Source organism: Nycticebus coucang, chromosome X, assembly GCF_027406575.1.
Source record: "Nycticebus coucang isolate mNycCou1 chromosome X, mNycCou1.pri, whole genome shotgun sequence".
Lineage (NCBI taxonomy): Eukaryota > Metazoa > Chordata > Mammalia > Primates > Lorisidae > Nycticebus > Nycticebus coucang.
This window is the reverse complement of record NC_069804.1, coordinates 143,141,815-143,166,466: the sequence shown is the minus strand read 5'-3', so window position 1 is coordinate 143,166,466 and position 24,652 is coordinate 143,141,815. Positions and strand designations below refer to the sequence as shown.

Sequence of the window (24,652 nt, the reverse complement as noted above, 5' to 3'; positions counted from 1 at the left end):
TATCCCCCAGAAGAGTCCCCTTCCAATAGCACCTGTGCTACACAAATTTTACAACCTAAAAACCTGGGGAAGAATACAATTGTTAACTTTTTGTTTCTGAGCGTGGCAGGTCAAGTGCTGGTCAAATCCCAGTGGAAGGGCCAGGCAGTGGTGTCGCACCCGTAATCCTAGCACTCTGGGAGGCCAAGGCCGGTGGAATGCCCTGAGCTCAGAGGTTCGAGAACAGCCTGAGCCAGAGTGAGACGAGCCCCTCCCCCGTCTCTAAATAATCATCATCATCATCATCATCATCCCAGTGGAGGTTTGCTGTGTCCCATTTATTCTCTTGAGACTTCTGCCTACCTACTGCTCCCGTCACACTATGTGCCAGAGGCCAGCCACCCCTACTCAAGGAAGGTTTTCTTTTACCTGAATTTAGGAAAGCACTCTGGGAGGCCAAGGCCGGTGGAATGCCCTGAGCTCAGAGGTTCGAGAACAGCCTGAGCCAGAGTGAGACGAGCCCCTCCCCCGTCTCTAAATAATCATCATCATCATCATCATCATCCCAGTGGAGGTTTGCTGTGTCCCATTTATTCTCTTGAGACTTCTGCCTACCTACTGCTCCCGTCACACTATGTGCCAGAGGCCAGCCACCCCTACTCAAGGAAGGTTTTCTTTTACCTGAATTTAGGAAAGCATTCCCTATTCAATCTGCTAGGCAGATTGAATCACTTGTTAACAATCATCCAAGCCCAGAGAGCCCTGGTATAAATGCTCTGCCCACAGCCTGCCTTTCCTTCTTAAATGGCTGTGATGACAAGCGAGGCTCTAATCTGACCCCAACAGGTCCTCACTCCAAAATCAGAGTGAAACATACAATAGGCCAAGTCCATTAAAACAACATTAAAGGTCTGGGTTTAGCTCCTCTAAACAGCAGGATTAAACTTTCAAGGGTCCAGCCACGACAAAGAGATTTCTTTAAAGTCACTTGGCTTTGCACAGTTGTAGCTATTAGGGATCAGATCTGTATCTCAAAGGTACACAGTTTACCTTTGATCTCCTCCTCCAGAACTCCCACTAATGTCAACTTTCTCCACTGTTGGGATCGGCCCCCTGGCCTCCCTTTAATGTTGGTTTTATTGCTGATTCTACAAGATCAACAGAAAAATTACAAGGAAAAGCTGTGAGGTTCCCTTCCGATGACAAGATGTTTTAACAAGAAGTGCCCTTTCTTAAATGGTGAAATTTAAACACAGCAAACGACATGCTGTAAGATGGAGTGGAGAGAGATAAAAACAAATTAAAAAAAACTAAGTAACAAAACAAACACTAATTAACCAGCCCGGCTGTTTCTTTAGAGTTTGTTCTCTAGTTCAGGAAATTGACGACTATCTTGAAAACAGGAGAAGGGCAAGTGTCCCTTAGCACCCCTCAGCCTCCCAGTGGAGTCAGAAAATCCAGATAAAGCTGAGAGTACGCTGGGAGAGTTCCCAGGGGTTCAATGCGCTTTTAAATCCCCATCCCCCGCGGCGGAGCTCTGACTTCAGGTCCACCATCCCTGGACTGGCACACCTCGTCTTCCCCTAAATCCCCTCGCCTCTGGAGCGCTTGCGGGACTCATAGGACACCCACTCCGTGCGGCGGGCGACCCCGCGCCCAGTTTTCGTTGTTTCCAATCCCCTCCCTCCGCAGCAGCAGAAGCACCGATTCAACACCCATCACCACCCTCTCTCCCCAGTTGCAGGAGGAAGTCGGTCTGCTTCCTCTGTTCTCACCTCCCGCCTGAGCTTGAACGCCCGGGGCTTTTTGGGTGGGGTTCTTTTTTGTGTACACGATGTGTGCGTATGAGCTTGTGTGCTCCCGGGTGTGTGCGCGCGCGAGTGTGTATGGGCAAAACGCTCATCGCATCCTTCCGCCTAGGCTGCCTCAGGTGCCTGTAGGAGGGCACCGGGATCTCATCGTCCCTGGCCCGCGGCTCTTTGTGCGCGGTCCAGGGCAACGCGAGGTCGCTCTCTCGCGCACCCCCGGGCCCCGACCCAGGCCGGAGCCCCCGCCTTCCCTGCAGCGGTCAGAGCCAGTGTTTGTCCGTCGGTTTCCACCCAGGCGCACGCCTCATCTGTGCCCAGCAGCCGAAACGCTCTTAGCCGGCGCCTGGGACTCCGATCTCGGCAAGCGGCTGCCGGTGCGAAAACTTACTGGAGCGGAGAAAGAGCGCGCTGCGCGCCGGGAGCCCACCCGGCGCCGCTCCTGCCCCCGACCCCCGCGCGCGGGAAGCTACCGCGTCGCTCCCGCCTGGAGCGCGTCCCCCGGGACGCCCGGTCCCCCAGCCACTCACCAGCACCACTGAGCCCCGCACGGCCTCCGACACGCTCTGCCGGAGCTCAGCCGCCGTGCCGGGCTTGCTGAGCCTCTTGGTGAATTTGCGCACTTCGGCCATTGCAGCGGCGGAGGGCAGGTCTCGGCGGGCGTACTCACTGCCCCGGGTCCCGGCGGCCGCGGCCGCTGCTGCTCCCTCTGTTTACACGCCCGCCGGCCAGCCACATAGCAGCTCGCGGGCGGCGCGGCTCCAGCAGCTCCTCCCTCCCACCCGCTGCTCCTCCCTCGTTCCCTCCTTCCCTCCTTTTCACGCTCGCTTTGCTCTGCTCGCTGTCTTGCCCGGCGGCGGCGGCGGCGGCGGCGGCAGCGGCGGCTCCCTCCCCTAGAGGGCCAGAGCGCCGACCGCCACCCGCCGAAGAAGGAGGGTGTGTCTGAAGGGGAAGGGTGTGTGGTGGAGGAGGGAGATCTGGAGGTGGGGGCGAGGGTCACGAGGGTGGAGGGGGGAAGTGGCAACCGCTCGGGCTCCGCCCGCAGCTGATGTTACTAGTGCAGCCGCATCCGGGAGGGGAGATCTGCCTGCTTTTTTTTCCGCTGGTGTGGGGCGGGAGGGGGGGACGGAGAGGGGTGATGAAATGTCTCCTAGAGTGGGGTGTGTTCTACCGCAGTGCTCCTCTCCCCTCCGCCCTCAAGAGCTGCAGTGCCCGCAGGAGCGCTGGGGGAACTCTGCCATACCCCTATCCCGCAAGCCCCCAGGGCCCAGGCGGTAAGGGACTGGGGAATAAGGTGGAGCAGCCGCCCATTGTGTGCTCCATGGGGAAGGGTCGCAGCGCTGTGAGCGGTTTTCTGGCCCGTGTTTCTCTTGGGTCCCCCTCCTTGCCCACACTGTTTTCTCACCCAGTCGGTCTGTGTTACTGGGGCAACCCCTCCGAAGGAGCAGGCTTTGGGAAGTAGAAACTTGCCGCGGCAGCACCCCTGGCTCTCACAGGGAAGAGCTGGGGGTGGGGAGGCCTTAGCCTGTGGCAGGTGGTCTAGCGCCGCAGTGACTGTGCCAGGGGTAGGATAGAGTGGCGTAGGGAAGGCTGTCTCCCAGGGTTTGGAGGACTTAACGACTTTTTAGAAGCTTTTACACGTGCCCTGTAGTCAACCTCTTCATCTCCCTTCGGCTTCCAAGAAATTGTTTTTCCAAGGATCAAAGAACATCATCCAACTAGGTGTAAAACAAACATGCTTAAGACAGAAATGAGGATAGGAATCTTGGAGTACTAGTGATCCTGTCACACCTTCCCAAGTGCAAAGTAAGAAGCTTCACTGATGGGAGCAATTTTCTATCTGGTTGCTTCATCTGTTAAGAGCTTGAATTTAGGAAACCAAGCCCACCCTTCTGAGAGGATCCCTATCACTGTCCCATAGGGTACTTTCCCCACCCTCAAAGACCGAACATTCACACCTACATAGGAGACTTTGTAGGTTTCTGCGAACCCAGAAGAGGCCAAGTCTCTCCGCAGCAAGGCTATTTCAGCAACCCACACATTAGTCCTAATAAAGCACATGGAGACTCCTAGAGGGCCTGGGACCTGGAAGTCCTCTAAAGGCAGAGACATTATATCACAAATTTTGGCTTCGCATAAGTGTGTGTGTGTAAAATTTGTTAATTGTTGCATGTAGGTGGATCAGCATGAATTCATAGCTCAATTCCATAATTGCTAGTGTGGCTTACACTGTTGGTTACCTCCACAATAGACATAATACTTTTTTCTTGCTAAGAGAGCCCCAATTTAATTCAAGTATAGAGCAGAGCCACAGGATTTGGGGAAGAGAGGCTCAGCTCCAGGCAAGGAACCATGACTGGTAAAAAAAGAAAAATCATGATAATCTCTCTCTTCTTTACTAGTTGGATGGTCTAGATTCCAAATCACTTTGGGCCAGTAGAAGAAAAGAAAGAAGTGTGAGATAAGGCCTCCTGAGAGAGTCTTTCCACCTTGATAAAAAGATGGAGGGAGATTTCAGACGCTCTGAGAAGGATATTTTCTTGTTGCGCCTTGGTCCTTGGCAGCCGTATTGCAACCACAAGGGAAGACCAAGACAATCTCAGAGAAGCTGAGTACTGCCTACCTCTGAGTTCCTTTTTATGTGAGAAAAATAAACCTTACAGTTTATACCACACATAGTGGAATATTCTATTACTTGCAGCCAAAAGCATCCTCAGTTCTTTAGACTCTGTTGTAGAGTTGAATGAGGCAGGCAAGGTCCCTCCTCTCAGGGAGCTTACATGCTAGTACAAACAAATGAACATGTTAATTTCAGAAAGATAAATGCTGCTTGGAGAATTAAGTTAAAGTGATATGATAGTAACTGGAGTTGGGACCTAGTTTACAATAGATGGTCAGGAACAACCTTTTTAAGATGGTGAAAACTGAGCTGAATCTTGGGAAAAAATGAAGCAGACAGCAGAGGTCAGCAGTTATAGCACTCCAGGCAACAGAAATGCCAGAAAGAAAGGCCAGGAGATGGGAGCAGCTTTAGTGCAGTCAAAGATAAAAAAAAAAAAAAAAAAACAGTGTCACTAGAGCATAAAAGGGAGAAAAGTGGTATAAGATAGAGTCAGAGAAGGCAATTTCTGTAAAGCCTTGTGAGCCATGGAAAACATGTCACACTGATGGTGCACAAACACCATCTGGCCATTGTGCAGGCTCCATATTCATTCCTGAGATTGTAGGTTTTACTTCCTCTGCTTTAGGACTTACATTTAATTACATAAACATTGAACATAGTACTATGCACCGAGGGAGGATGCAAAATGAATTAAAGGCATTGTCCATGCCCTTCAGGACGTATTTATGAAACAAGGTAATATGTGATAAGGAACATACTTAGGTAAAGAGGCAGGAGAAATCTCAATTGCTTAGGGTCTATGGAAGGCTTCCTGAATGAGCTAGTGTTTGAACTGCCTTTTGAAGAATGATTATGATTTGGATATGACCATATTCACGTAGTAAACAAATTGTAGGGGCATTTCACAACTTCCACTAAGGTATTTTACTGAGTGATTTCCTTTCCACATTTGTTAAATATCTTTGATTTTTATTACAAACGTGGCTGCCAGGCCAGGTGAGGTGACTCCTATAATCCTAGCACTCTGGGAGGCTGAAGCGGGTGAATTGCCTGAGCTCACAAGTTTGAGACCAGCCTGAGGCAGAGCAAGACCTCATCTCTAAAAATAGCTGGGTGTTGTGGCAGACACCTGCAGTCCCAGCTACTTGGGAGGCTGAAGCAAGAGAATCACTTGAGTCCAAGAGTTTGAGGTTGCTGTGAGCTATGACTCCATGGCACTCTACCAAGGGCAGCAAAGTGAGACTCTGTCTCAAAAAAAAAACAAAAAAAAAGGTGAAAGACTACCAGCAAGTGGAAGCCACAGTCTTTTATAACCAAAACTTGAGAATAGCATCCCATCAATTATACTATATTCCATTCATTAGATCAAGTTGATACCAAAGAAGAAGGGATTATGTGAGGGTGTTAATACCAGAAGGCAGTATCATCGGAAGCGATGTTAGAAGCTGTCCATCACAGTCTACCTCACCTCGCTCACTATATCACCTGTCCCACATTGTCTGATCTCATTTCCTACTGATCCCCCCTCGCACTCTCTGCTCTAACTGCACAGTCCTCCTTGCACGTTCTTGAAATTCCAGGCCTGTTTATCATCAATGCCTTGTCACTTACTGGTCCCTCTCTACCTGGAAGGCTCTTCTCCCAGGTAGTTCTGTTGCTTACTCCCTCAACCCCTTTAGGTCTTGCCCAATGGCAGTTTCTCAATTAGGCCTTCCTTGACCTTCCTACTTAAAATTACAGCACTCCTACCATCTCCTATCTAATTTGCCCGTCTTTATTTTTCTCTAAAGCACTTTTCACCATTTGATATGCTGTATATGTTTACATATTAATTTTATTTATCATCTGTCATCCCCACTAAAATATAAGTTCCATGAGGGAAGGACTTTTTTTTGCTTTGTTCACTGCTTTATCTTCAGTCCCTAGAGCAGCACTTTCCATAGAAACATAATGCAAGCCATATACATGATTATAAATTTACTAGTAGCCATATTAAAAATTAGACAGAGCAGGGTGGTGCCTGTGGCTAATTGGGCAGGGCGCCAGCCCCATATACCGAGGGTGGTGGGTTCAAACACAGCCCCAGCCAAACTGCAACAAAAAAATAGCCGGGCGTTGTGGCAGGCGCTTGTAGTCCCAGCTACTCAGGAGGCTGACGCAAGGGAATCGCCTAAGCCCAGGAGTGGGAGGTTGCTGTGAGCTGTGTGACGCCATGGCACTCTACCAAGGGTGATAAAGTGAGACTCTGTCTCTATAAAAAAAAAAAAAAAGCAGGTAAAATTAATTTTAATAGTATATTTTCTTTTCTTTTTATTTATTATATTTTTTGAGACGGAGTCTCACTATGTAGGGTGCTGTAGCATCACAGCTCACAGCAACCTCTATCTCTTTTTTTTTTTTTTTGAGACAGAGCCTCAAGCTGTCACCCTGGGTAGAGTGCCGTGGCTTTACAGCTCACAGCAACCTCCAACTCCTGGGCTTAAGTGATTCTCCTGCCTCAACCTCCCAAGTAGCTGGGACTACAGGCACTTGCCACAATGCCCGGCTGTTTTTTGGTTGCAGCCATCATTATTGTTTGGCGGGCCCGGGGCTGGATTCGAACCTGCCAGCTCAGGTGTATGTGGCTGACGCCTTAGCCACTTGAGCCACAGGCGCCAAGCCTATCTCTTGGTCTTAAGTGATTCTCTTCCCTCAGCCTCCCAAGTAGTTGGGACTGCACATGCCCAACACAAGGCCTGGCTATTTTTTGTTGCAGTTGTCATCCTCGTTTAGCTGGCCCGGGCTGAATTCAAACTCGCCAGCCTTGGTGTATGTGGCTGGCACCGTAACCACTGTGCTACAGGCACTGAGCCATTTAATAGTATATTTTCATTAACCCAATATATCCCCAATACTATGTCAAAATACAATCATTATAAAAATTGTTATTATTATTTTTGAGACAGAGTCTCACTTTGTCACCTCCAGCAGAGTGCTGTGGTGTCGTAGCTCACAGCAACTTCAAACTCTTGGGCTCAAGTGATTCTCTTGCCTCAGTCTCCCAAGTAGCTGGGACTATAGGCACCGGCCACAATGCCCAGCTATTTTTAGAAACAGGGTCTTGCTCTGGCTAAGGCTGGTCTCTAACCCATGAGCTGAGGCAATCCATCTGCCTTAGCCTCCCAGAGTGCTACGATTACAGGTGTGGGCCACATCGCTGGGCCACTAAAAATTATTAATAAGATAATTTGCTCTCTTTTTCTCATAGCAAGTCATCAAAACCCAGAATGTATTTCACTCTTACATTGTAACTCAGATGCTAAATTTTCATCAAAAATGCATGAAGCGGGCAGTGCCTATGGTTCAGGGGGTAGGGCACCAGCCCCATACACCGAGGGTGGTGCGTTTGAAACCAATCCCGACCAAACTGCAACAAAAAAATAGCTGGGCATTGTGGCAGGTGGGCACCTGTAGTCCCAGCTACTCGGGAAGCTGAGGCAAGATAATCACCTAAGCCCAGGAGTTGGAGGTTGCTGTGAACTGTGATGCCACTCTACCAAGGGCAATAAAGTGAGATTCTGTCTCAAAAAAAAAAAAAAAAAGCCATGAAGTTCTGTATTTAGACTTCATAAACTTATAGTTGAAGTAGTAGTTTCACATATACATAACCAAGTTGTTCAAAACATATTTAAAAGTTTTCCAGCCAGACACAAGGGCTCACACCTATAATCCTAACACTCTGGGAGGCAAAGGAGGGAGGATCTCTTGAACTCAGGAGTTCGAGACCAGCCTGAGCAAGATCGAGACTCGGTTTATGCTAAAAATAGAAAAAGTAGCTGGGCATTGTGGGGGCCACCTATAGTCCCAGCTACCTGGGAGGCAGAGGCAAGAGGATCACTTGAAACCAGGAGTTTGAGGTTACGGTGAGCTATGACCCCATGACCCTCTAGCCTGGGTGACAGTGAGATTGTGTCTCTAAAAAACAAAAGACATTTTTAACAATATAAAACTTATTAAATATATGTTAATAGGCTGTTGTACCACTTGCAATAATGAGAAGTTTCTTATTTCCCAAAGCCACAAGCTTCACCTTCTTTTTCACTTTTTTCTAAATTTACCTCCTTCAAAGGGTATTAGAAAAAAATACTCTCCACCCATAAAGTGTTTGTAGATTTAAAGATGGACTTTTCCCTTGCAGGAGACTACTGATATTCCACCATCAGGTCCTTAAGTATTTCAAATGTCATAGAAAGCATTAGGTGTTGCTTTGTACTATGTAAATGTAGATTCCTGAAGGAGAAACTTATATGGAGACCAAATGGTCCAGGCTAGGGAAAGGAGATGAGGACTTAGCACTGGGCAAGTTCAGTGGAAGCTATTCCTGAGGCAGAGTCAAAAGAACAAAGGAGGACTTTCAGGAGCCTTTGGAACATACAGGCTATGTGTACAAAATTGCAAGGACTAGGATCAGAGCAGAACCAAGGACAGGAAAGGCAGATACTTGGAGTTGTAGCAGACCTTAGTTCAAACTGCTTCTTTACTTTTTTTTTTCTTTTTGCAAAATCACTTATTTTTTTCTACTCAGTTTTTGTGTTTTTATTTTTTTCCAAAGTCTCAAAAAATAGATCTTTATAAAAAAATATTTATAAATAAAAAATAGAAGATAATTTAAAAAAACAGGTTATTTATTTTGTTTGTTTGTTTGTTTTTTGAGACAGAGTCTTACTCTATGTCCCTAGCTACAGTGCAGTGGCATCGTCATAGGTCACTACAATCTCAAATCTCTGAGCTTAAGCAATCCTCTTACCTCAGCCTCCTGAGCCTGGGACTACAGGTCCCCACCACCATACCTGACTAATTTTTCTTTCTTTTTTTTTTTTTTGATTTTTTGAGACAGGGTCTCACTTTGCCATCCTTGGTAGAGTGCTGTGGCATCATAGCTCCAACCTCAAACTCTTGGGTTCAAGAGAATCTCTTGCCTCAGCCTCCTGAGCAGCTGGGACTACAGGTGCCCTCCACAATGCCCAGCTATTTTTAGAAACAGGGTCTTCCTCTGGTCTCGAACTAGTGAGCTCAAGCAATCCACCCGCCTTGGCCTCATAGAGTGCTAGGATTATAGGTATGAGCCACCGCACCCGGGTCTGACTAATTTTTCTATTTTTTATAGAGATAGGGGCTCGCCCTTGCTCAGGTTAGTCTCAAATTCCTGACCTGAAGCAGTCCTCCTACTCTGGCACCACTGAGCGCTAGGATGAAAGGCATGAGTCACTGCACCAGGCCTTTAAACTGCTGCTCTATACAAAAGACAAGACTTGGGTTAAGCCTTGGCCCCCGTTGCTCAGTGGTTAAGGTGCAGGTCACATGCACCGGGGCTGGTGGGTTCAAACTTGGCCAGCACCTGCTAAACAGCAATGACAACAACAACCACAAAAAATAGCTGGGCTTTGGGGCAGGTGCCGGCTGTCCCAGCAACTTGGGAGGCTGAGGCAAGAGAATCGCTTAAGTCCAAGAGTTGGAGTTTGCTGTAACCTATGACACCACGGCTCTCTACTGAGGGCAACACAGTGACACTCTGTCTGAAAGAAAAAGACTGGGGTTAACTCAGACACAGAAAAATAAAATCAGCTAAGATATGGGGATATCTCACAGGCTGTAGAAAGGAAGGATAGTACCTAGCCTGATGCCTAATAGGTATACTATCAATATCTGCTGAATAAAGACCTTCCTTCTACTGATACCCAAAAGAGGGCCTAATGGTAATAAGTATAACCAAGACTGGAGAGCATACTAAGGGGAAAGCAGAGGAGTGGAAGTTTATTGATGTCCTACTATATGCTAGGCACTATGATAACTTCTGTTATCTGAACATCCTGGAGAACCAATAGAAACGCAACAACCCAAGTTGTTTAGGCCTATGAGAAAATCAAAGAACATGAGCAGGATAATACAGTGGATAAGCACTAGGGGACAAGAGTCAAACTGAACTGAATTCAAGTCCTAGTCCTCCCACTCTGTAACAGCGAGCATGAGCAGGCCTTTTTCCCCACCTGCAAAATAGAAATAATAATAGTGCCTGCCTTACTTGACTGTGAAAATATGAGATGAAGTGCCTGGCACATAGTAAGCCCTCAAATAACCATCAATTGTGGCAAATTGTGTTCTCCAATGATGGCCACAATAATATCTCCCATCCCACATGTTCTTTTTACAAGGTGACTTTGACACTTCTTCCTTGAAGCCAGGACCAGCTATGTAATTTACTCGGTCCCTCATTCAAAATGTATTAAGAATTTCAGGACAGCAATAGGAGACCATTAAACTAAGTGTGGGTTGCACAACCATGAAGTCAGTGCTGCTTCAAGTGGTGGGGGTACGTGTTGCCTTTCCTTGAATGTAGGTGGGCGTGTGACTGCAGTGGAGTAGCACTTCTGATACTAGGCCATGAGAAGTGATACAGTGTCTGCCTGGTTCCTTTCCATACCTCCTTGGAGCCCTGAACTCCTATGTAAGCAGTTCAACTGGTTCGAGGTCACCATGTGGTAAGAAAGCCCAAACTAGCCAGGTGTAGCAGCCTTGAGACTACATAAAAAGAAGGCCTGGCTAGACCCCTTCTGTTTCAATGTTCCTACAACACCAGCTTTAATCACTATCAACCACAATCACATGTGAGACAGCCAGGTCTGCCCAGCTGAACCATTCCTGAAATCCCTGACCCACAGAAGTCATGAGAGATAACAAAAGCAATGTTGTTCTTTTAAGCCAACAAATTTGGGGTTGATTTGTTACTAATAAATGATAACTAGGCCAGGCATGGTGGCTAACACCTGGGAGTCCAAGGTGGGTGGATTGCTTGAGCTCAGGAGTTCAAGATCAGCATGAGCAAGAGTGAGACCTTGTCTCTAAAAATAGCTGGATGTTGTGGTGGGCACCTATAATCCCAGCTACTCAGGAGGCTTAGGCCAGGAGATGGAGGTTGCTGTGAGCTATGACTCCATGGCACCCTACCAAGGTTGACAAAGTGAGACTGTCTCAAACCAAACCAACAACCAAACAAACAATTGATAACTAGAACACTATCATTATTAAAACAGGGAAATGTCAGTGCCAGTAATGGACGATAATTATAGTGTTTGTTACTTGTCACCTGTGGTAGCAGCAGTGGGATTCAGGCTGCTGAATTGAAATTGATACCTCAGAGTAAAAGGAATCGTGGCTGAATGTGTGAAACTTGTTTGAATCCTGTTTCAATCAAACCAGCCAGCTACAAGGAAATTTTGAGACAATAGGAATATCTGAATATGGACTTGGTCTCAGATGATATTAAAGAATAATTGTTAAGAATAATTTGTTAGATGTGACCATAGCATAATGGTTATGATTTTTAAAAGTGTATTGATTTGAGATGAACACTGAAGTATTTACAGAGGAAACAACATGATGTCTGGTATTTGCTTTAGAATACTACAGAATATGTCAAGACCATACAATGAGGGAAAAAAGAGTCTCTTCACCAAAGGGTTCTCACAAAACCACATGCAAAAGAATGAAGGTGGATACATATTTCACCCCATACACAAAAATTAACCAAAGTGGATCGATGATCTAAAGGTAAAAGCTAAACTATCAAACTCTTAGAAGAATACATAGGGTTTATCTTTATGATCTTAGATTTGGAAATGGATTCCTAGATATGACACCAAAAGAAAAAAAAAATAGATCAACCGCATTTCCTCAAATTTAAAAACTTTCATTCATCAAAGGGTATTATCAAGAAAATGAAAAGACGGCTCAAGCGGCTGTGGCTCAAGCGTCTGGGGCTTAAGTGGCTAAGGCGCCAGCCACATACCCCTGAGCTGGCGGGTTCGAAACCAGCCCAGGATCGCCAAACAACAATGACAGCTGCAACCAAAAAATAGCCAGGCATAGTGGCAGGTGCCTGTAGTCATAGCTACTTGGGAGGCAGAGGCTGGAGAATTGCTTGAGCCCAGGAGTTGGAGGTTGCTGTGAGCTGTGATGTCACAGCACTCTACCCGGGGTGACAGCTTGAGGCTCGGGAAGGGAAAGGAGGGGAAAGGAAGGGAAGGAAAGGGAAGGGAAGGGAAGGAGAAAATGAAAAGACAGCCTTGAGAATGGAAAGCATATTTACAAATCATGTCTCTAAGGAGAGTCTAGTATTCAGAATATGTAAGGAAATCTTACAATTCAATAAGAGAAGGGCAGGAAGTTCAACTAAAAACTGGGCAAAAGACTTGAATGGACATTTCTCCAAAGATATACAAATGACCACCGAGCACATGAAAAAATGCTCGGCCTCATTAGTCATTAGATAAATGCAAGTCAAAACTATGAGATATCACGTCACACATGTTAGGATGGCTATAGTGCAAACATACCACACACAAAAATATGTACATGCATATGCACACACAGAGAGAGAAAGAATAATAAATGTTGGCCAAGAAGTACAGAAATTAGAACCCTTGTATATTGCTGGTGGGAATGTAAAATGGTGCAGCTGCTATGCAAAATGATTTGGCAATTTCTCAGAAAGTTAAATAGAGAATTACCATATGATCTAGCAATTCCACTCCAAGGGAAATGAAAACATATGGTTGCACAGAAACTTATGCATAAATGTTTATAGCAGCATTATTCATAATAGCTAAAAGGTGGAAACAGCCCAAATGTCTATCGCTGGATGAATGGATAAATAAATTGTGGTATATCCATATAATGAAATATGATTCAGCCATAAATTGTATAATACATTACCTATGCATGCCACAAGTTGGATGAACCTCCAAAACATGATAAATGAAAGATTTCCAGACCCCAAAAAGTTCCATATTGTATGACTCATTGCATATAAAATATCCACGATAGGTAAATCGATACAGACAGAAAGCAGATTACTGGCTGTCACGAGTTGGGGTGAGGAGGAAATGGAGAGTGATTACTTAATGGGTATGGGGTGTTTTTCTTGAGTGGTGAAAACATTTGAAAGTAGAAAGAGATAGTGGCGGCACAGCGCTTTGAATACCCTCTCAAAGTTCACTGAAAAATCAACTCACAAAAGGCAGATTAATTGGAGAAAAGGCATACAAATTGAACGTTGTATAGCTGGGAGCCTTCAGAATGGAGACTCAAAGACACAGAAGTTGTCCATTTTTTTTGCTTAGGTTCAACAGAGTATGGACAGCCAAGTAGAAATATGGTTGGACAAAAAGGGTGTGATCTACTGCTAATAGACTTGAGTGGGGGAACCCAGAAAGGCCTGTCTTTCTAGATTCTTCTTGGCCTCTATGAACAGCATGCCTTCCTTCTGGAATTGAGACAGGACCCTCTCTGGAATGGGGATCTTATGACCTAAGTCATACAAGGTAGGTCGGATGATTTCTGTTTTTTTTTGAGACAAGAGTCTTATTCTGTTGCCCTGGGGTAGAGTCCTATGGTGCCATAGCTCACAGCAACTTCAAACTCCTGGGCTCTACCTATCTTCTTGCCTCAATCTCCTGAGTAGCTGGGACTACAGGTGCCAGCCACCATGCCCCGCTAGTTTTTCTATTTTTAGTAGACAGGGGTCTCACTATCCTCAGGCTGGCCTTGAACTCCTAAACTCAGACGATCCACCCGACCTGGTCTCCCAGAGTGCTAGAATTACAGGCGTGAACTACCATGCCTATACCAGATAATTTCTCTATGGCATATTTTTACACAGAAAAGTGGAGGAAAAGTTAGAGTAATATTTTTAGGTTTTGTAGCTGGCTTTGGGGGAAAGGGGTTGTGGTTTCTATGACCTGCCTTGGGGAAGAGGGAATCTAGTTTTTTGGTTAGCCTCAGGGGAGAAGGAGGGGTGAGAGACCTGAGGACAGAAAGAGATCAGAGAAAAACTTTTGTGCTGCCTCAGGCTGCTTCTGAGGTATTTTGGAGTATTGTTTTCTGAGTCTCACCACCTAAATACCACTGAATTGTACACTTTGAGATGGTTAACTGTTTCCTTTCAACTGAAACCACTATCTTCCAGTAATTCACCAAAGTGGGGAACACAAAGGGAGAGAGGAGAGGCATCTAATACATGTTTTCTAGGTCTTTTAGAAAACATGGAGTTGGACAGCGCCTGTGGCTCATAGGAGTAGGGCGCCAACCCCATATACCGGAGGTGGCAGGTTCAAACCCAGCCCCGGCCAAAAACTGCAAAAAAAAAAAAAAAAAAAGAAAAGAAAACAGAAAACATGGAGTTGTTCCATTGGCCACATGCATGCGAATCTATGAGAAAGGTGACCTTATAGACAACAAAGGAATAGGTACTGTTCAAAAAGACATGCCCCACAAATCTTACTGTCACAAAACTAGAAGAATCTACAATGTTACCCCGCATGCTGCTGGCAGCCATTGTTGTAAGAGTTAAGGGCAAGTGGGCGGCGCCTGTGGCTCAGCGAGTACGGCGCCGGCCCCATATGCCGAGGGTGGCGGGTTCAAGCCCAGCCCCTGCCAAACTGCAACAAAAAAATAGCCGGGCGTTGTGGCGTGGGCCTGTAGTCCCAGCTACTTGGGAGGCTGAGGCAAGAGAATCGCGTAAGCCCAAGAGTTAGAGGTTGCTGTGAGCCGTGTGACGCCATGGCACTCTACCCGAGGGCGTAACAGTGAGACTCTGTCTCTACAAAAAAAAAAAAAAAAAAAGAGTTAAGGGCAAGATTCTTGCCAAGAGAATTAATATACATATTGAGCATATTAAACACTCTATGAGTCAAGATATCTTCTTGAAGCTCAGGAAGGAAAATGTTCAGAAAAACAAAGAAGCCAAAGAGAAAGATGCCTGGATTCAACTAAAGCGCCAATCAGCTCTACCCGGGGAAGCACATTCTGTGAGAACCAACAGAAAGGAGCCTGAGCTGCTGGAACCTACTCCCTGTGAATTCATGAAATAATGGTTGTCAAAAAAAAAAAAAAAAGACTACAAACTGGAGTATAAGAAGAAAAATGGTTAACTGTATGTTACACAAACTCAGCTCAATAAAAAATACAGCAAAAAAAAAAATGGAGGTGGTGGTGGTGGTAGATGAAATAAGATTAGCAAAAAGCAGCCAGGCACAATGGCTCACGCCTGCAATCCTAGCACTCCGAGAGGTTGAGACAGGTGGATTGCTTGAACTCGGGAGTTTGAGACCAGCCTGAGTAGCAGCAAGACCCCATCTTTACTAGAAACAGAAAAAACTAGCCAGGCATTGTGATGGGTGCCTATAGTCCCCAGCTACTAGGGAGGATGAGGCAAGAGGATCGCTTGAGCCCAGGAGTTTGAGGTTGCTGTGAGCTCTGATGATGCCATGACACTCTACCCAGGGTGACAGAGTGAGACTCTGTCTCAGGGAAAAAAAAAAAAAAAAAAGGTTAGCAAGAAGCTAGAAACTATTGAAGCTGGATAATAGGTGCCTGAGGATCCTATTTCCATTTTTATGTGTAACATATACAAAAGAATGAAAAATAATACATAGGATCCTCATTAATATATATAATAATATTTCTCTTTACGAGAAGTTGAACTCGTAAAACTGTAGCAGCATGATACATATTGTCTGTTTTCAACAATTTCCTTCCTCTGAAAGTCTAAAAAGATAATTATGTCTTGATAAACTACTCATGAGTGCTTCTTTGGAGTGGATAAGGGGCAAAAAAAAAAAAAACAAAAAAAAAAGACTGCCATGGAAGCCAGAATGTGTTGAGCAGGATTAAGTCTAAGGGAACACACTGGCATAGTTGTTCACTAGTATATATGATTCACTGCCTTTTAAAATGGTCAGTGCCAGCTGGGCATGATGGCTTACATCAGTAATCCAAGCACTCTGGGAGGCCGAGGCAGGTGGATTGCTTGGATGCAGCAGTCTGAGACCAGCCTAATCTAGACAAGACCCTATCTCTAATAAAAAATAGAACAATAGGGCGGCACCCATAGTTCAGTGGGTAAGGCAACCGACCACATGCGCTGAGGCTGGAGGGTTCGAGCCCATCTGGCCCAGGCCAGCTAAAACAGTAATGACAACTGCAACAAAAAGAAAAAATAGCCAGGCGTTGTGGCGGGTGCCTGTAGTCCCAGCTGCTTGGGAGGCTGAAGCAAGAGAATCACTTGAGCCCAGGAGTTTGAGGTTGCTGTGAGCTGTGACGCCACGGCACTCTACCCAGGGTGATAGCTTGAGACTCTGTCTCAAAAAAGTAAAGAAATAAAGAATGAAAGAAAAGAAAAAAAAATTACCTGGGCATTGTGGTGGGCAGTCCTAGCTACTTGGGAGGCTGAGGTAGGAGGACCGTTTGAGCACAAGAGGTTTTTTTTCTTTTTGAGACAGAGCCTCAAGCTTTCACCCTGGGTAGAGTGCCCTGGCATCACAGTTCATAGCAACCTCAAACTCTTGGGCTTAAGCGATTGTCTTGCCTCAGCCTCCCAAGTAGCTGGGACTACAGGTGCCCGCCACAATGCCCGGGTATTTTTTGGTTGTAGTTGTCATTGTTCTTTGGCAGGCCCAGGCTGGATTCGAACCCACCAGCTCAGGTGTATGTGGCTGGTGCCTTAGCTGCTTGAACTACAGGCGCCAAGCCTCATTTTTTTTTTTTTTTGAGACAGAGTCTCATTATTTCGCGCTCAGTAGAGTGCTGTGCAGTCACAGCTCACAGCAACCTTTAACTCTTGGACTTAAGGGATTCTCTTGCCTCAGCCTCCCAAGTAGCTGGGACTACAGGTGCCCGCCACAACTCCTAGCTATTTTTCTTTTTGTTGCAGTTGTCATTGTTGTTTAACAGGCTGGGGCTGGGTTCAAACCCACCAGCCTTGGTGTATGTGGCTGGCACCCTAACCACTGTGTAATCAATGCCAAGCCATGAGCCCAGGCGTTTGAGGTTCCTATGAGCTGCAACCCCACGGCACTCTATCCAGAACTACAAAGTGAGACTTTGTCTCAAAAAAATAAATAAATAAAAATAAAATGGTTCAGGGCTGGTCACAGTGGCTCATGCCTGTAATCCTAGCACTCTGGGAGGCTGAGGTGGGTGGATTGCCTGAGCTCATGGGTTCGAGACCAGTCTGAGCAAAAGTGAGGTCCGGTCTCTAAAAATAGCCAGCCATTGGCTCGGCACCCATAGCACAGGTGTTAGGACACTGGCCACATACACCGAGGCAGGCAGGTTCCAACCCGGCCTGGGCCTGCTACAACAACAATGACAACTGCAATAAAAAAATAGCCAGGTGTTGTTGTGGGTGCCTATAGTCCCAGCTACTTGGGAAGCTGAGGCAAGAGAAACTCTTAAGCCTAAGAGTTAGAGGTTACTGTGAGCTGTGACACCACAGCACTCTACCAAGTGTGACATAGTGAGACTGTCCCAAAAAAAAAAAATGGTTCAGTGCCCAACAACTACTGAAAGTCTGTAAAAGATCACTAGGGGAATGCAGGCATAATAGGAAATTAATGCCTTTGGCAGCATTAACCAACACAACATGATTGTGAAATATATTGTCCTCCCCAGTGAAGGCAGTTTCTGTGACATTATTCAGAAATACGTATTTTTTTTTTTTTGAGACAGAGTCTCACTTTGTCACCCTCAGTGGAGTGCCGGGCGTCACAGCTCACAGCAACCTCAAACTCTAGGGCTCAAGCGATCGTCTTGCCTCAGCCTCCCAAGTAGCTGGGACTACAGGCACCAACCACAACACCCAGCTATGTTTAGAGACGAGGTCTCTAACCCGCAAGCTCAGGCAATCTACCTGCCTAGGCCTCCCAGAGTGCTAGGATTACAGGCATGAGCCAACACGCCAGGCCCTTATTCAGAAATACGTATTAAAGATAAATACCACCAGGGCTGCTACATTGAACAATTCTAGAGAACCCAAATCACATCATAGATAAAGTGAATGTCACTTCCCTAGAGATATGTAGAGATAGCCTGTTGAGCCCTATGCAATTGGCCCTGTGCTATGTAAGTTCATTCTCCTCATTCCCAAGGAATGTTAGATTAAAAGAAAAATTATAAACAAACAAAAACTTGTCTTATGGGGCCCAAATTGTGTCTGAATCTAACAAACACAGGGTTAGAATAATTAAAAGAGAATGTAAAGAATTAGAGGCTTTGATTTCTAAAATTCAGGAGGTGAGTTATCTAGAATGAAATAATAATGATTTCTGAAACAGCCAAAGTAATAGAGTATGTAAATGTTGTAAAATAGGGGCTTTGTGTTCCTCTCTTTGCTCCAAGGATTCTATTCAAAAATGGTTTCTTCACATTAAGCTGTAATGAAAAAAATAAAATATAGGTGGGTGCTGGTTTACAATTAAAGGTCAATGAAGTGGAATGTATCTATTTATGCATGTGTGTGTGACACATACATATCACAGATGCAGTGCATATTTCTTGTCACTGATGCCTCAATTTTGGGGCCTCTTCTCTAAGTATTCCTCTCACTCCCTGTTGATGATCTCATTCAGTGTTTATAGCTTTATATACCATCTGTACCATGTGGTAAGAAATATAACGTGAACCATGTATATAATTTTAAATATGCCAGTAGCCATGCTCTAAAATAAAAAGAAACAGATGAAATTAATGTCAATAATGTATTCTTTACCCCATATATCCAAAATATTATAATTTCAACATGTGATGAATAAAAGAAATGATTGAGACATTTCACTTTCTTTTTTCTGTCTTAAATCTTTGACATCTGGTGAGTATTTTACGCTTAACAGCACATTTCAATTCAGACTAGCCACACTTCAAGCACTTAGTAGTCACATGTGGCTGGTGGCTACTGGATGAGACAGCAGGTATCCACAGGCTAACAATCTCCAAATTTGCTTCTCTAGCCTAGATCTCTCTCCTGAACTGCAGACTCCTCTATTCAACTATCACTCTGTTCAACAGCCTTACCTAGATTTATTATAAGCATCTGAATTTAGTATGTCCAAAACAAAGCTGCTCATCTTCCCCTAAGAAACCTTTCAGAAGCTTACACATGTCAGTTTATGGCAATTTCATTTTTTCACTTGCTCAGGCCCAAAACCATGTAGCCACCCCTAAACTCCTTTCTCTCTCATCCTGCATCCAACAAATCCTGGTGGCCCTACCTTCAAAATGAAAGACCATTTCTCACCACTGCCTCTAACATTCTTGTCCAATGAACCATCTTATCTTACTAAGATGAGAATCATCTCTCTCTCTCTTTTTTTTTTTTTTTTTTTGAGACAGAGTCTCATTTTGTTGCCCTCGGCAGAGTGCCGTGGTGTCACAGCCCACAGCAACTTCCCCCCCTTGGGCTTAGGTGATCCTCTTGATTCAGCCTCCCAAGTAGCTGGGACTAAAGGCGCCCGCCACAACTCCCGGCTATTTTTTGTTGCAGTTTGGCCAGGGCTGGGTTTGAACCTGCCACCCTTGGTATATGGGGCCGGCGCCCTATCCACTGAGCCACTGGCACCGCCCCCAGATGAATCATCTCTTACTAGGAATGTACCAGCCTCCTAAATGGTCTCCATGCTTACAGCCTTGGCCCTTCAATGTGTTTACAACACAGCAGCAAGAGCGATCTTGTTAAAATGAAAGTTAGATCACAGCAGTCTGCTCAAAGCTCTCCTTTGGTTCCTCATTTCACTGGCCAAAAGCCAAAGTCTTTGCCATGGCTCCACACCCTCCCTCGCCTCTGATGACCTCGCTGCCCTCCTTTCTACTCTCCTCCTGGCTCACTCTCGTAAGGCCTACCAGCTTCCTTGCTCTTTCTCAAATACGTGGGGCATGCTCCAGCCTCAAGGCATTTGAACTTGCTGTCTACTCTGTCTGGAATGCTGTTATCCCAGGCAGTTGGGTGGCTCCCTCTTTTCCTTTCCACCTTTGCTCAAAAGTTGCCCTCTCAGTGAGGCCTTTCCCCAACACCCTATTTAAAATTGCAACTCACCTCCAAGACTCCCCAACTTTTTTCTCTTCCCTGTTTTGTTCTCTCCCCATAACATTTATTACCTATGGTGTGTATTTGTTTTAGTGTTTGTCTCTCCAAGTAGAATATAAGCTCCGTGTGAGCAGAACTTTGTGTCTGTTTTGTTTTGTTTATCGTTACATATCCAGAGCATGAATGACAGTGCTTGGTACATACTAGTTGCTTAATAAATATTTGTTGAATGACTGCATATTATGAAATTCCTGTTTAGCACAATTGTTCATGACGTTAAGAAAGTATGTAATGAAAAGACGAAAAAGCTCTATGCTCATTTTTATTTGTATTTATTTAGAGACAGGGTTTCTCTTTGTCACCCAGGCTGGAGTGTGGTGGCCTGATCATAGCTCATTACAGCATGAATATCCTGGGCTCAATAATCCTCCTGCCTCAGTCTCCCAAAGTACTGGGATTAAAGACGTGAACCACTACAGCTGGTTGATTTGTTCATTTTATTTTTCTACAAGTGTAATCTCACTATGTTGCCCAGGCTTCTCCTGCCTCTGCTCTCCGGTGGCTGGGTCCACAAGCATGAGCCACTGCTCCTGGCCTCATTTTTAAAACATTGCTTCTGATATGCTACATTTTATAGCAAAACATAAAAATATAAAATATCTGAACTTAATATATTTGTGGTTAATAAAGTAATATTTCTAATTGTTAAATGTTATCATAGTTACTGTGGTATCTTACAAAATTTTTAAAGCATGTGACTCAAATTATAATAGTTTCTTGTGGCATTTAGTTTTTCAGTAAAACATTTTTGTTGTTTCAGAGTCTACTTTAATTCAAATGAGCATTATATCTTGAGTTGCTGGTGGAATTCCAGCCATGCGGGATTAAGAGTGTCCCTTGGCCAACCTCAATCAGAAACGATAAAGGGGAAATAACAACTGATCCCACAGAGATACAAGAGATCATCTCTGAATACTACCAGAAACTCTATGCCCAGAAATTTGACAATGTGAAGGAAATGGATCAATATTTGGAATCACACCCTCTCCCTAGACTTAGCCAGGAAGAAATAGACCTCCTGAACAGACCAATTTCAAGCACTGAGATCAAAGAAACAATAAAAAAGCTTCCAACTAAAAAATGCCCTGGTCCAGATGGCTTCACTCCAGAATTCTATCAAACCTTCAAGGAAGAGCTTATTCCTGTACTGCAGAAATTATTCCAAAAAATTGAGGAAGAAGGAATCTTCCCCAACACATTCTATGAAGCAAACATCACCCTGATACCAAAACCAGGAAAAGACCCAAACAAAAAGGAGAATTTCAGACCAATCTCACTCATGAATATAGACGGAAAAATTCTCAACAAAATCCTAGCCAATAGATTATAGCTTATCATCAAAAAAGTCATTCATCATGATCAAGTAGGCTTCATCCCAGGGATGCAAGGCTGGTTTAACATACACAAGTCCATAAACGTTATCCACCATATTAACAGAGGCAAAAATAAAGATCACATGATCCTCTCAATAGATGCAGAAAAAGCATTTGATAAAATCCAGCATCCTTTTCTAATTAGAACACTGAAGAGTATAGGCATAGGTGGCACATTTCTAAAACTGATTGAAGCTATCTATAACAAACCCACAGCCAATATTTTACTGAATGGAGTAAAACTGAAAGCTTTTCCTCTTAGAACTGGAACCAGACAAGGTTGTCCTCTGTCACCTTTACTATTCAACATAGTGCTGGAAGTTCTAGCCAATACAATTAGGCAAGACAAGGAAATAAAGGGAATCCAAATGGGAGCAGAGGAGGTCAAACTCTCCCTCTTTGCTGACGACATGATCTTATACTTAGAGAACCCCAAAGACTCAACCACAAGACTCCTAGAAGTCATCAAAAAATACAGTAATGTTTCAGGATATAAAATCAATGTCCACAAGTCCAATAGTTCATTAAGTATTGTGAAAGATTAAAATATATTCCATTATACACAGATCTACACAAATATATGCACACACGAATGTATATATGTGAATGTCTATGCATGTGTGATGTTGGACAACAAAGTTTGGGACTTCATCCTACCAAAAGTGCTCCTTACCTCGTTGCTGAATATCACTACAGTCACCTTCAAAGTATTCCCCTTGGGCAGCTATGCGCCGACACCAGTGCCAAGTCATCATTCAAAGCATTTTTATAGGATGACTTCAAGAACTTAATTGTCTGACCTCACGGGACAACAGCTCTAATGGCCTTTCCAGAAAAAGTTCCAAAGTGGCTTTGAAGGGTGGACTAGGCACTGGCATTGACGCAATTTCCCGAGGGGAGTATTTCAAAGGTGAATGTAGTGATATTCAGCAATGCAGTATGCAGTGCTTTTTCCAGGATGAGTTCCCAAATTCAATTGTCTGACCTCATACTTACACACATCAATACATACATGTATATATATAAAACATCTGTGTCTATACTTCCCTTTACCAGTTTTTATACTTTTGCTACTTATGTATTTATCCACAAACAGTATCTAGTAGCTACTCTCCCTTTTATTTTATTTTATTTTTTTTAGTAGAGACAGAATCTCACTATGTCACCCTCAGTACAGGGCCATGGCATCACAGCTCACAGCAATCTCCAACTCTTGGGCCTAAATGATTCTCTCGCCTCTGCCTCCCAAGTAGCTGAGACTACAGGCATCTGCCACAACGCCCAGTTATTTTTTTGTTGTAGTTGTCATTGCTTTTTTAGGAGGCCTGGGCCTGGTTCGAACCCGCCAGCCTCAGGGAAATGTGGCCGGCACCCTAACCACTGAACTTCGGGCACCGAGCCAAACTCCTCTCCCTTTCATTACCCGTCTTCTAAAATGAATGGTCAGCTGGATGCAGTGGCTGCCACCTATGATTTCAGCACTTTGGGAGTGCAAGCCAGGAGGATCACTTGAGGCCAGAAGTTTGAGACCTACATAGTCAGACACCTTCTCTACAAAAAATAAATTATAAAATATTAGCTGGGCCTGGTAACCCACACCTCTAGTTCCAGCTACTCTGGAGGCTGAGGCGGAAGGATTGCTTCGGCCCAGGAGTTTAAGGCTGCAGCAGTGACCAATGATTGCACCATTGTACTCCAGCCTCAGTAACACAGTGAGACCCTGTATCTTAAAAATAGATAAATAAAATGAATATCTACCACTATTTCCCCTTCTTTTACTATTCCCTCGATCATTCACTGCTTGTCACTTGGCCTTTTGTCTTGTCATCTGACAATCGTCACCACACTCAACCTGTCTTCTGTCCTCATTACCTGACCTCTTCCTTGGTCCTCATTTTCTCCTTCTTGATCTCTCCTCCGTTAAGCGCTCTTACGGCCTGGGGCCTGTGCCAACATGAAAGGGTGGGACTCAGGGGCAGGGTCCTGTTTTGCCACATCCTCTTTGCAGCCTCACTTCTGCTCCCGACCTGCAGCCTCGCACAGCCTCATGTGCATGTCTAGCTGGATGGTGAGCTGTTTCCTTCAGCTTCACATGTCTGAAGTTATAGCTCATCATCTTCCACTAAGCCAGCTTCCTTAGTGTCTGTTTTTCTGTCACTGACATCAGCACCAGACCTTAAAACCTGAGTCATCTTTGACTCCTTTCTTGACTTCACACCCACATTCTATCCATCACCTAGTCATGTTGATTCTTTTTAAAAAAACGTTTTGAACATAGGAAATACTTCAAATGCACAAAAAAAAACTGCAGAGAATAAACCCCTATTTCACCACTGCTCAGTCTTGACAAATCTTAATATTTTGTCGTATGAGCTTCAGAGTTCTTCAAGAAATAAAACATTATTAATGAATTTGAAGTCCCTTCTGTACCTTTTCTCAATCCTATTCTCCACTCCATTAAAAGTAACTACTCTCTAAAGTCTACCTGTGCGGCTCAGTGGTTACAGCGCCAGCCACATACAATGAGGGTGCCAGGTTTGAACCCGGCTTGGGCCAGCTAAACAACAATGACAACTGCAACAAAACGAACAAACTAACAAAAAACCTGAGGGCTAAAGTCTACCTATGTACTTCCTGTGAGATTTGGAAAATGCTCAGTTGCTGCTCATGGAAGAGAAAAGAATTTCTCTAGGCTAAGATCAGAATATACAAGGATGAGTTTATTTTATAATAGAGAGTGGGGGGAAGAGATGAGAAAGAGAGAGAGAAGAGAGCAGACAGTAGGGAGTGAGAGAGGGGAAGATAGGGGCAGAGGAGAGAAAAGGAGTCAGAAAATGGCAGAATGGCCAGGCATCCAAAGACAGCAAGGAAGAACGGCTGCCTGACGTCCAGCAGGTAGCTGAATTTAAGGGAGCAG

The 24,652-nt window shown here is 44.8% G+C and overlaps 1 protein-coding gene across 3 annotated transcripts in view; it reads right to left on the bottom strand.

The window, feature by feature from the left end:
* Window positions 1-2,686, bottom strand: part of DOCK11 (dedicator of cytokinesis 11) — a 237,142-nt gene extending 234,456 nt beyond the window's left edge. For all 3 annotated transcript variants that reach the window (XM_053579537.1, XM_053579535.1, XM_053579536.1), the window contains exon 1: window positions 2,315-2,686. In XM_053579537.1, the coding sequence (XP_053435512.1) occupies window positions 2,315-2,416 (102 nt within the window). In that variant the 5' untranslated portion in view covers window positions 2,417-2,686. The remainder of the gene's footprint in view (window positions 1-2,314) is intronic.
* Window positions 2,687-24,652: the final 21,966 nt, after the last annotated feature.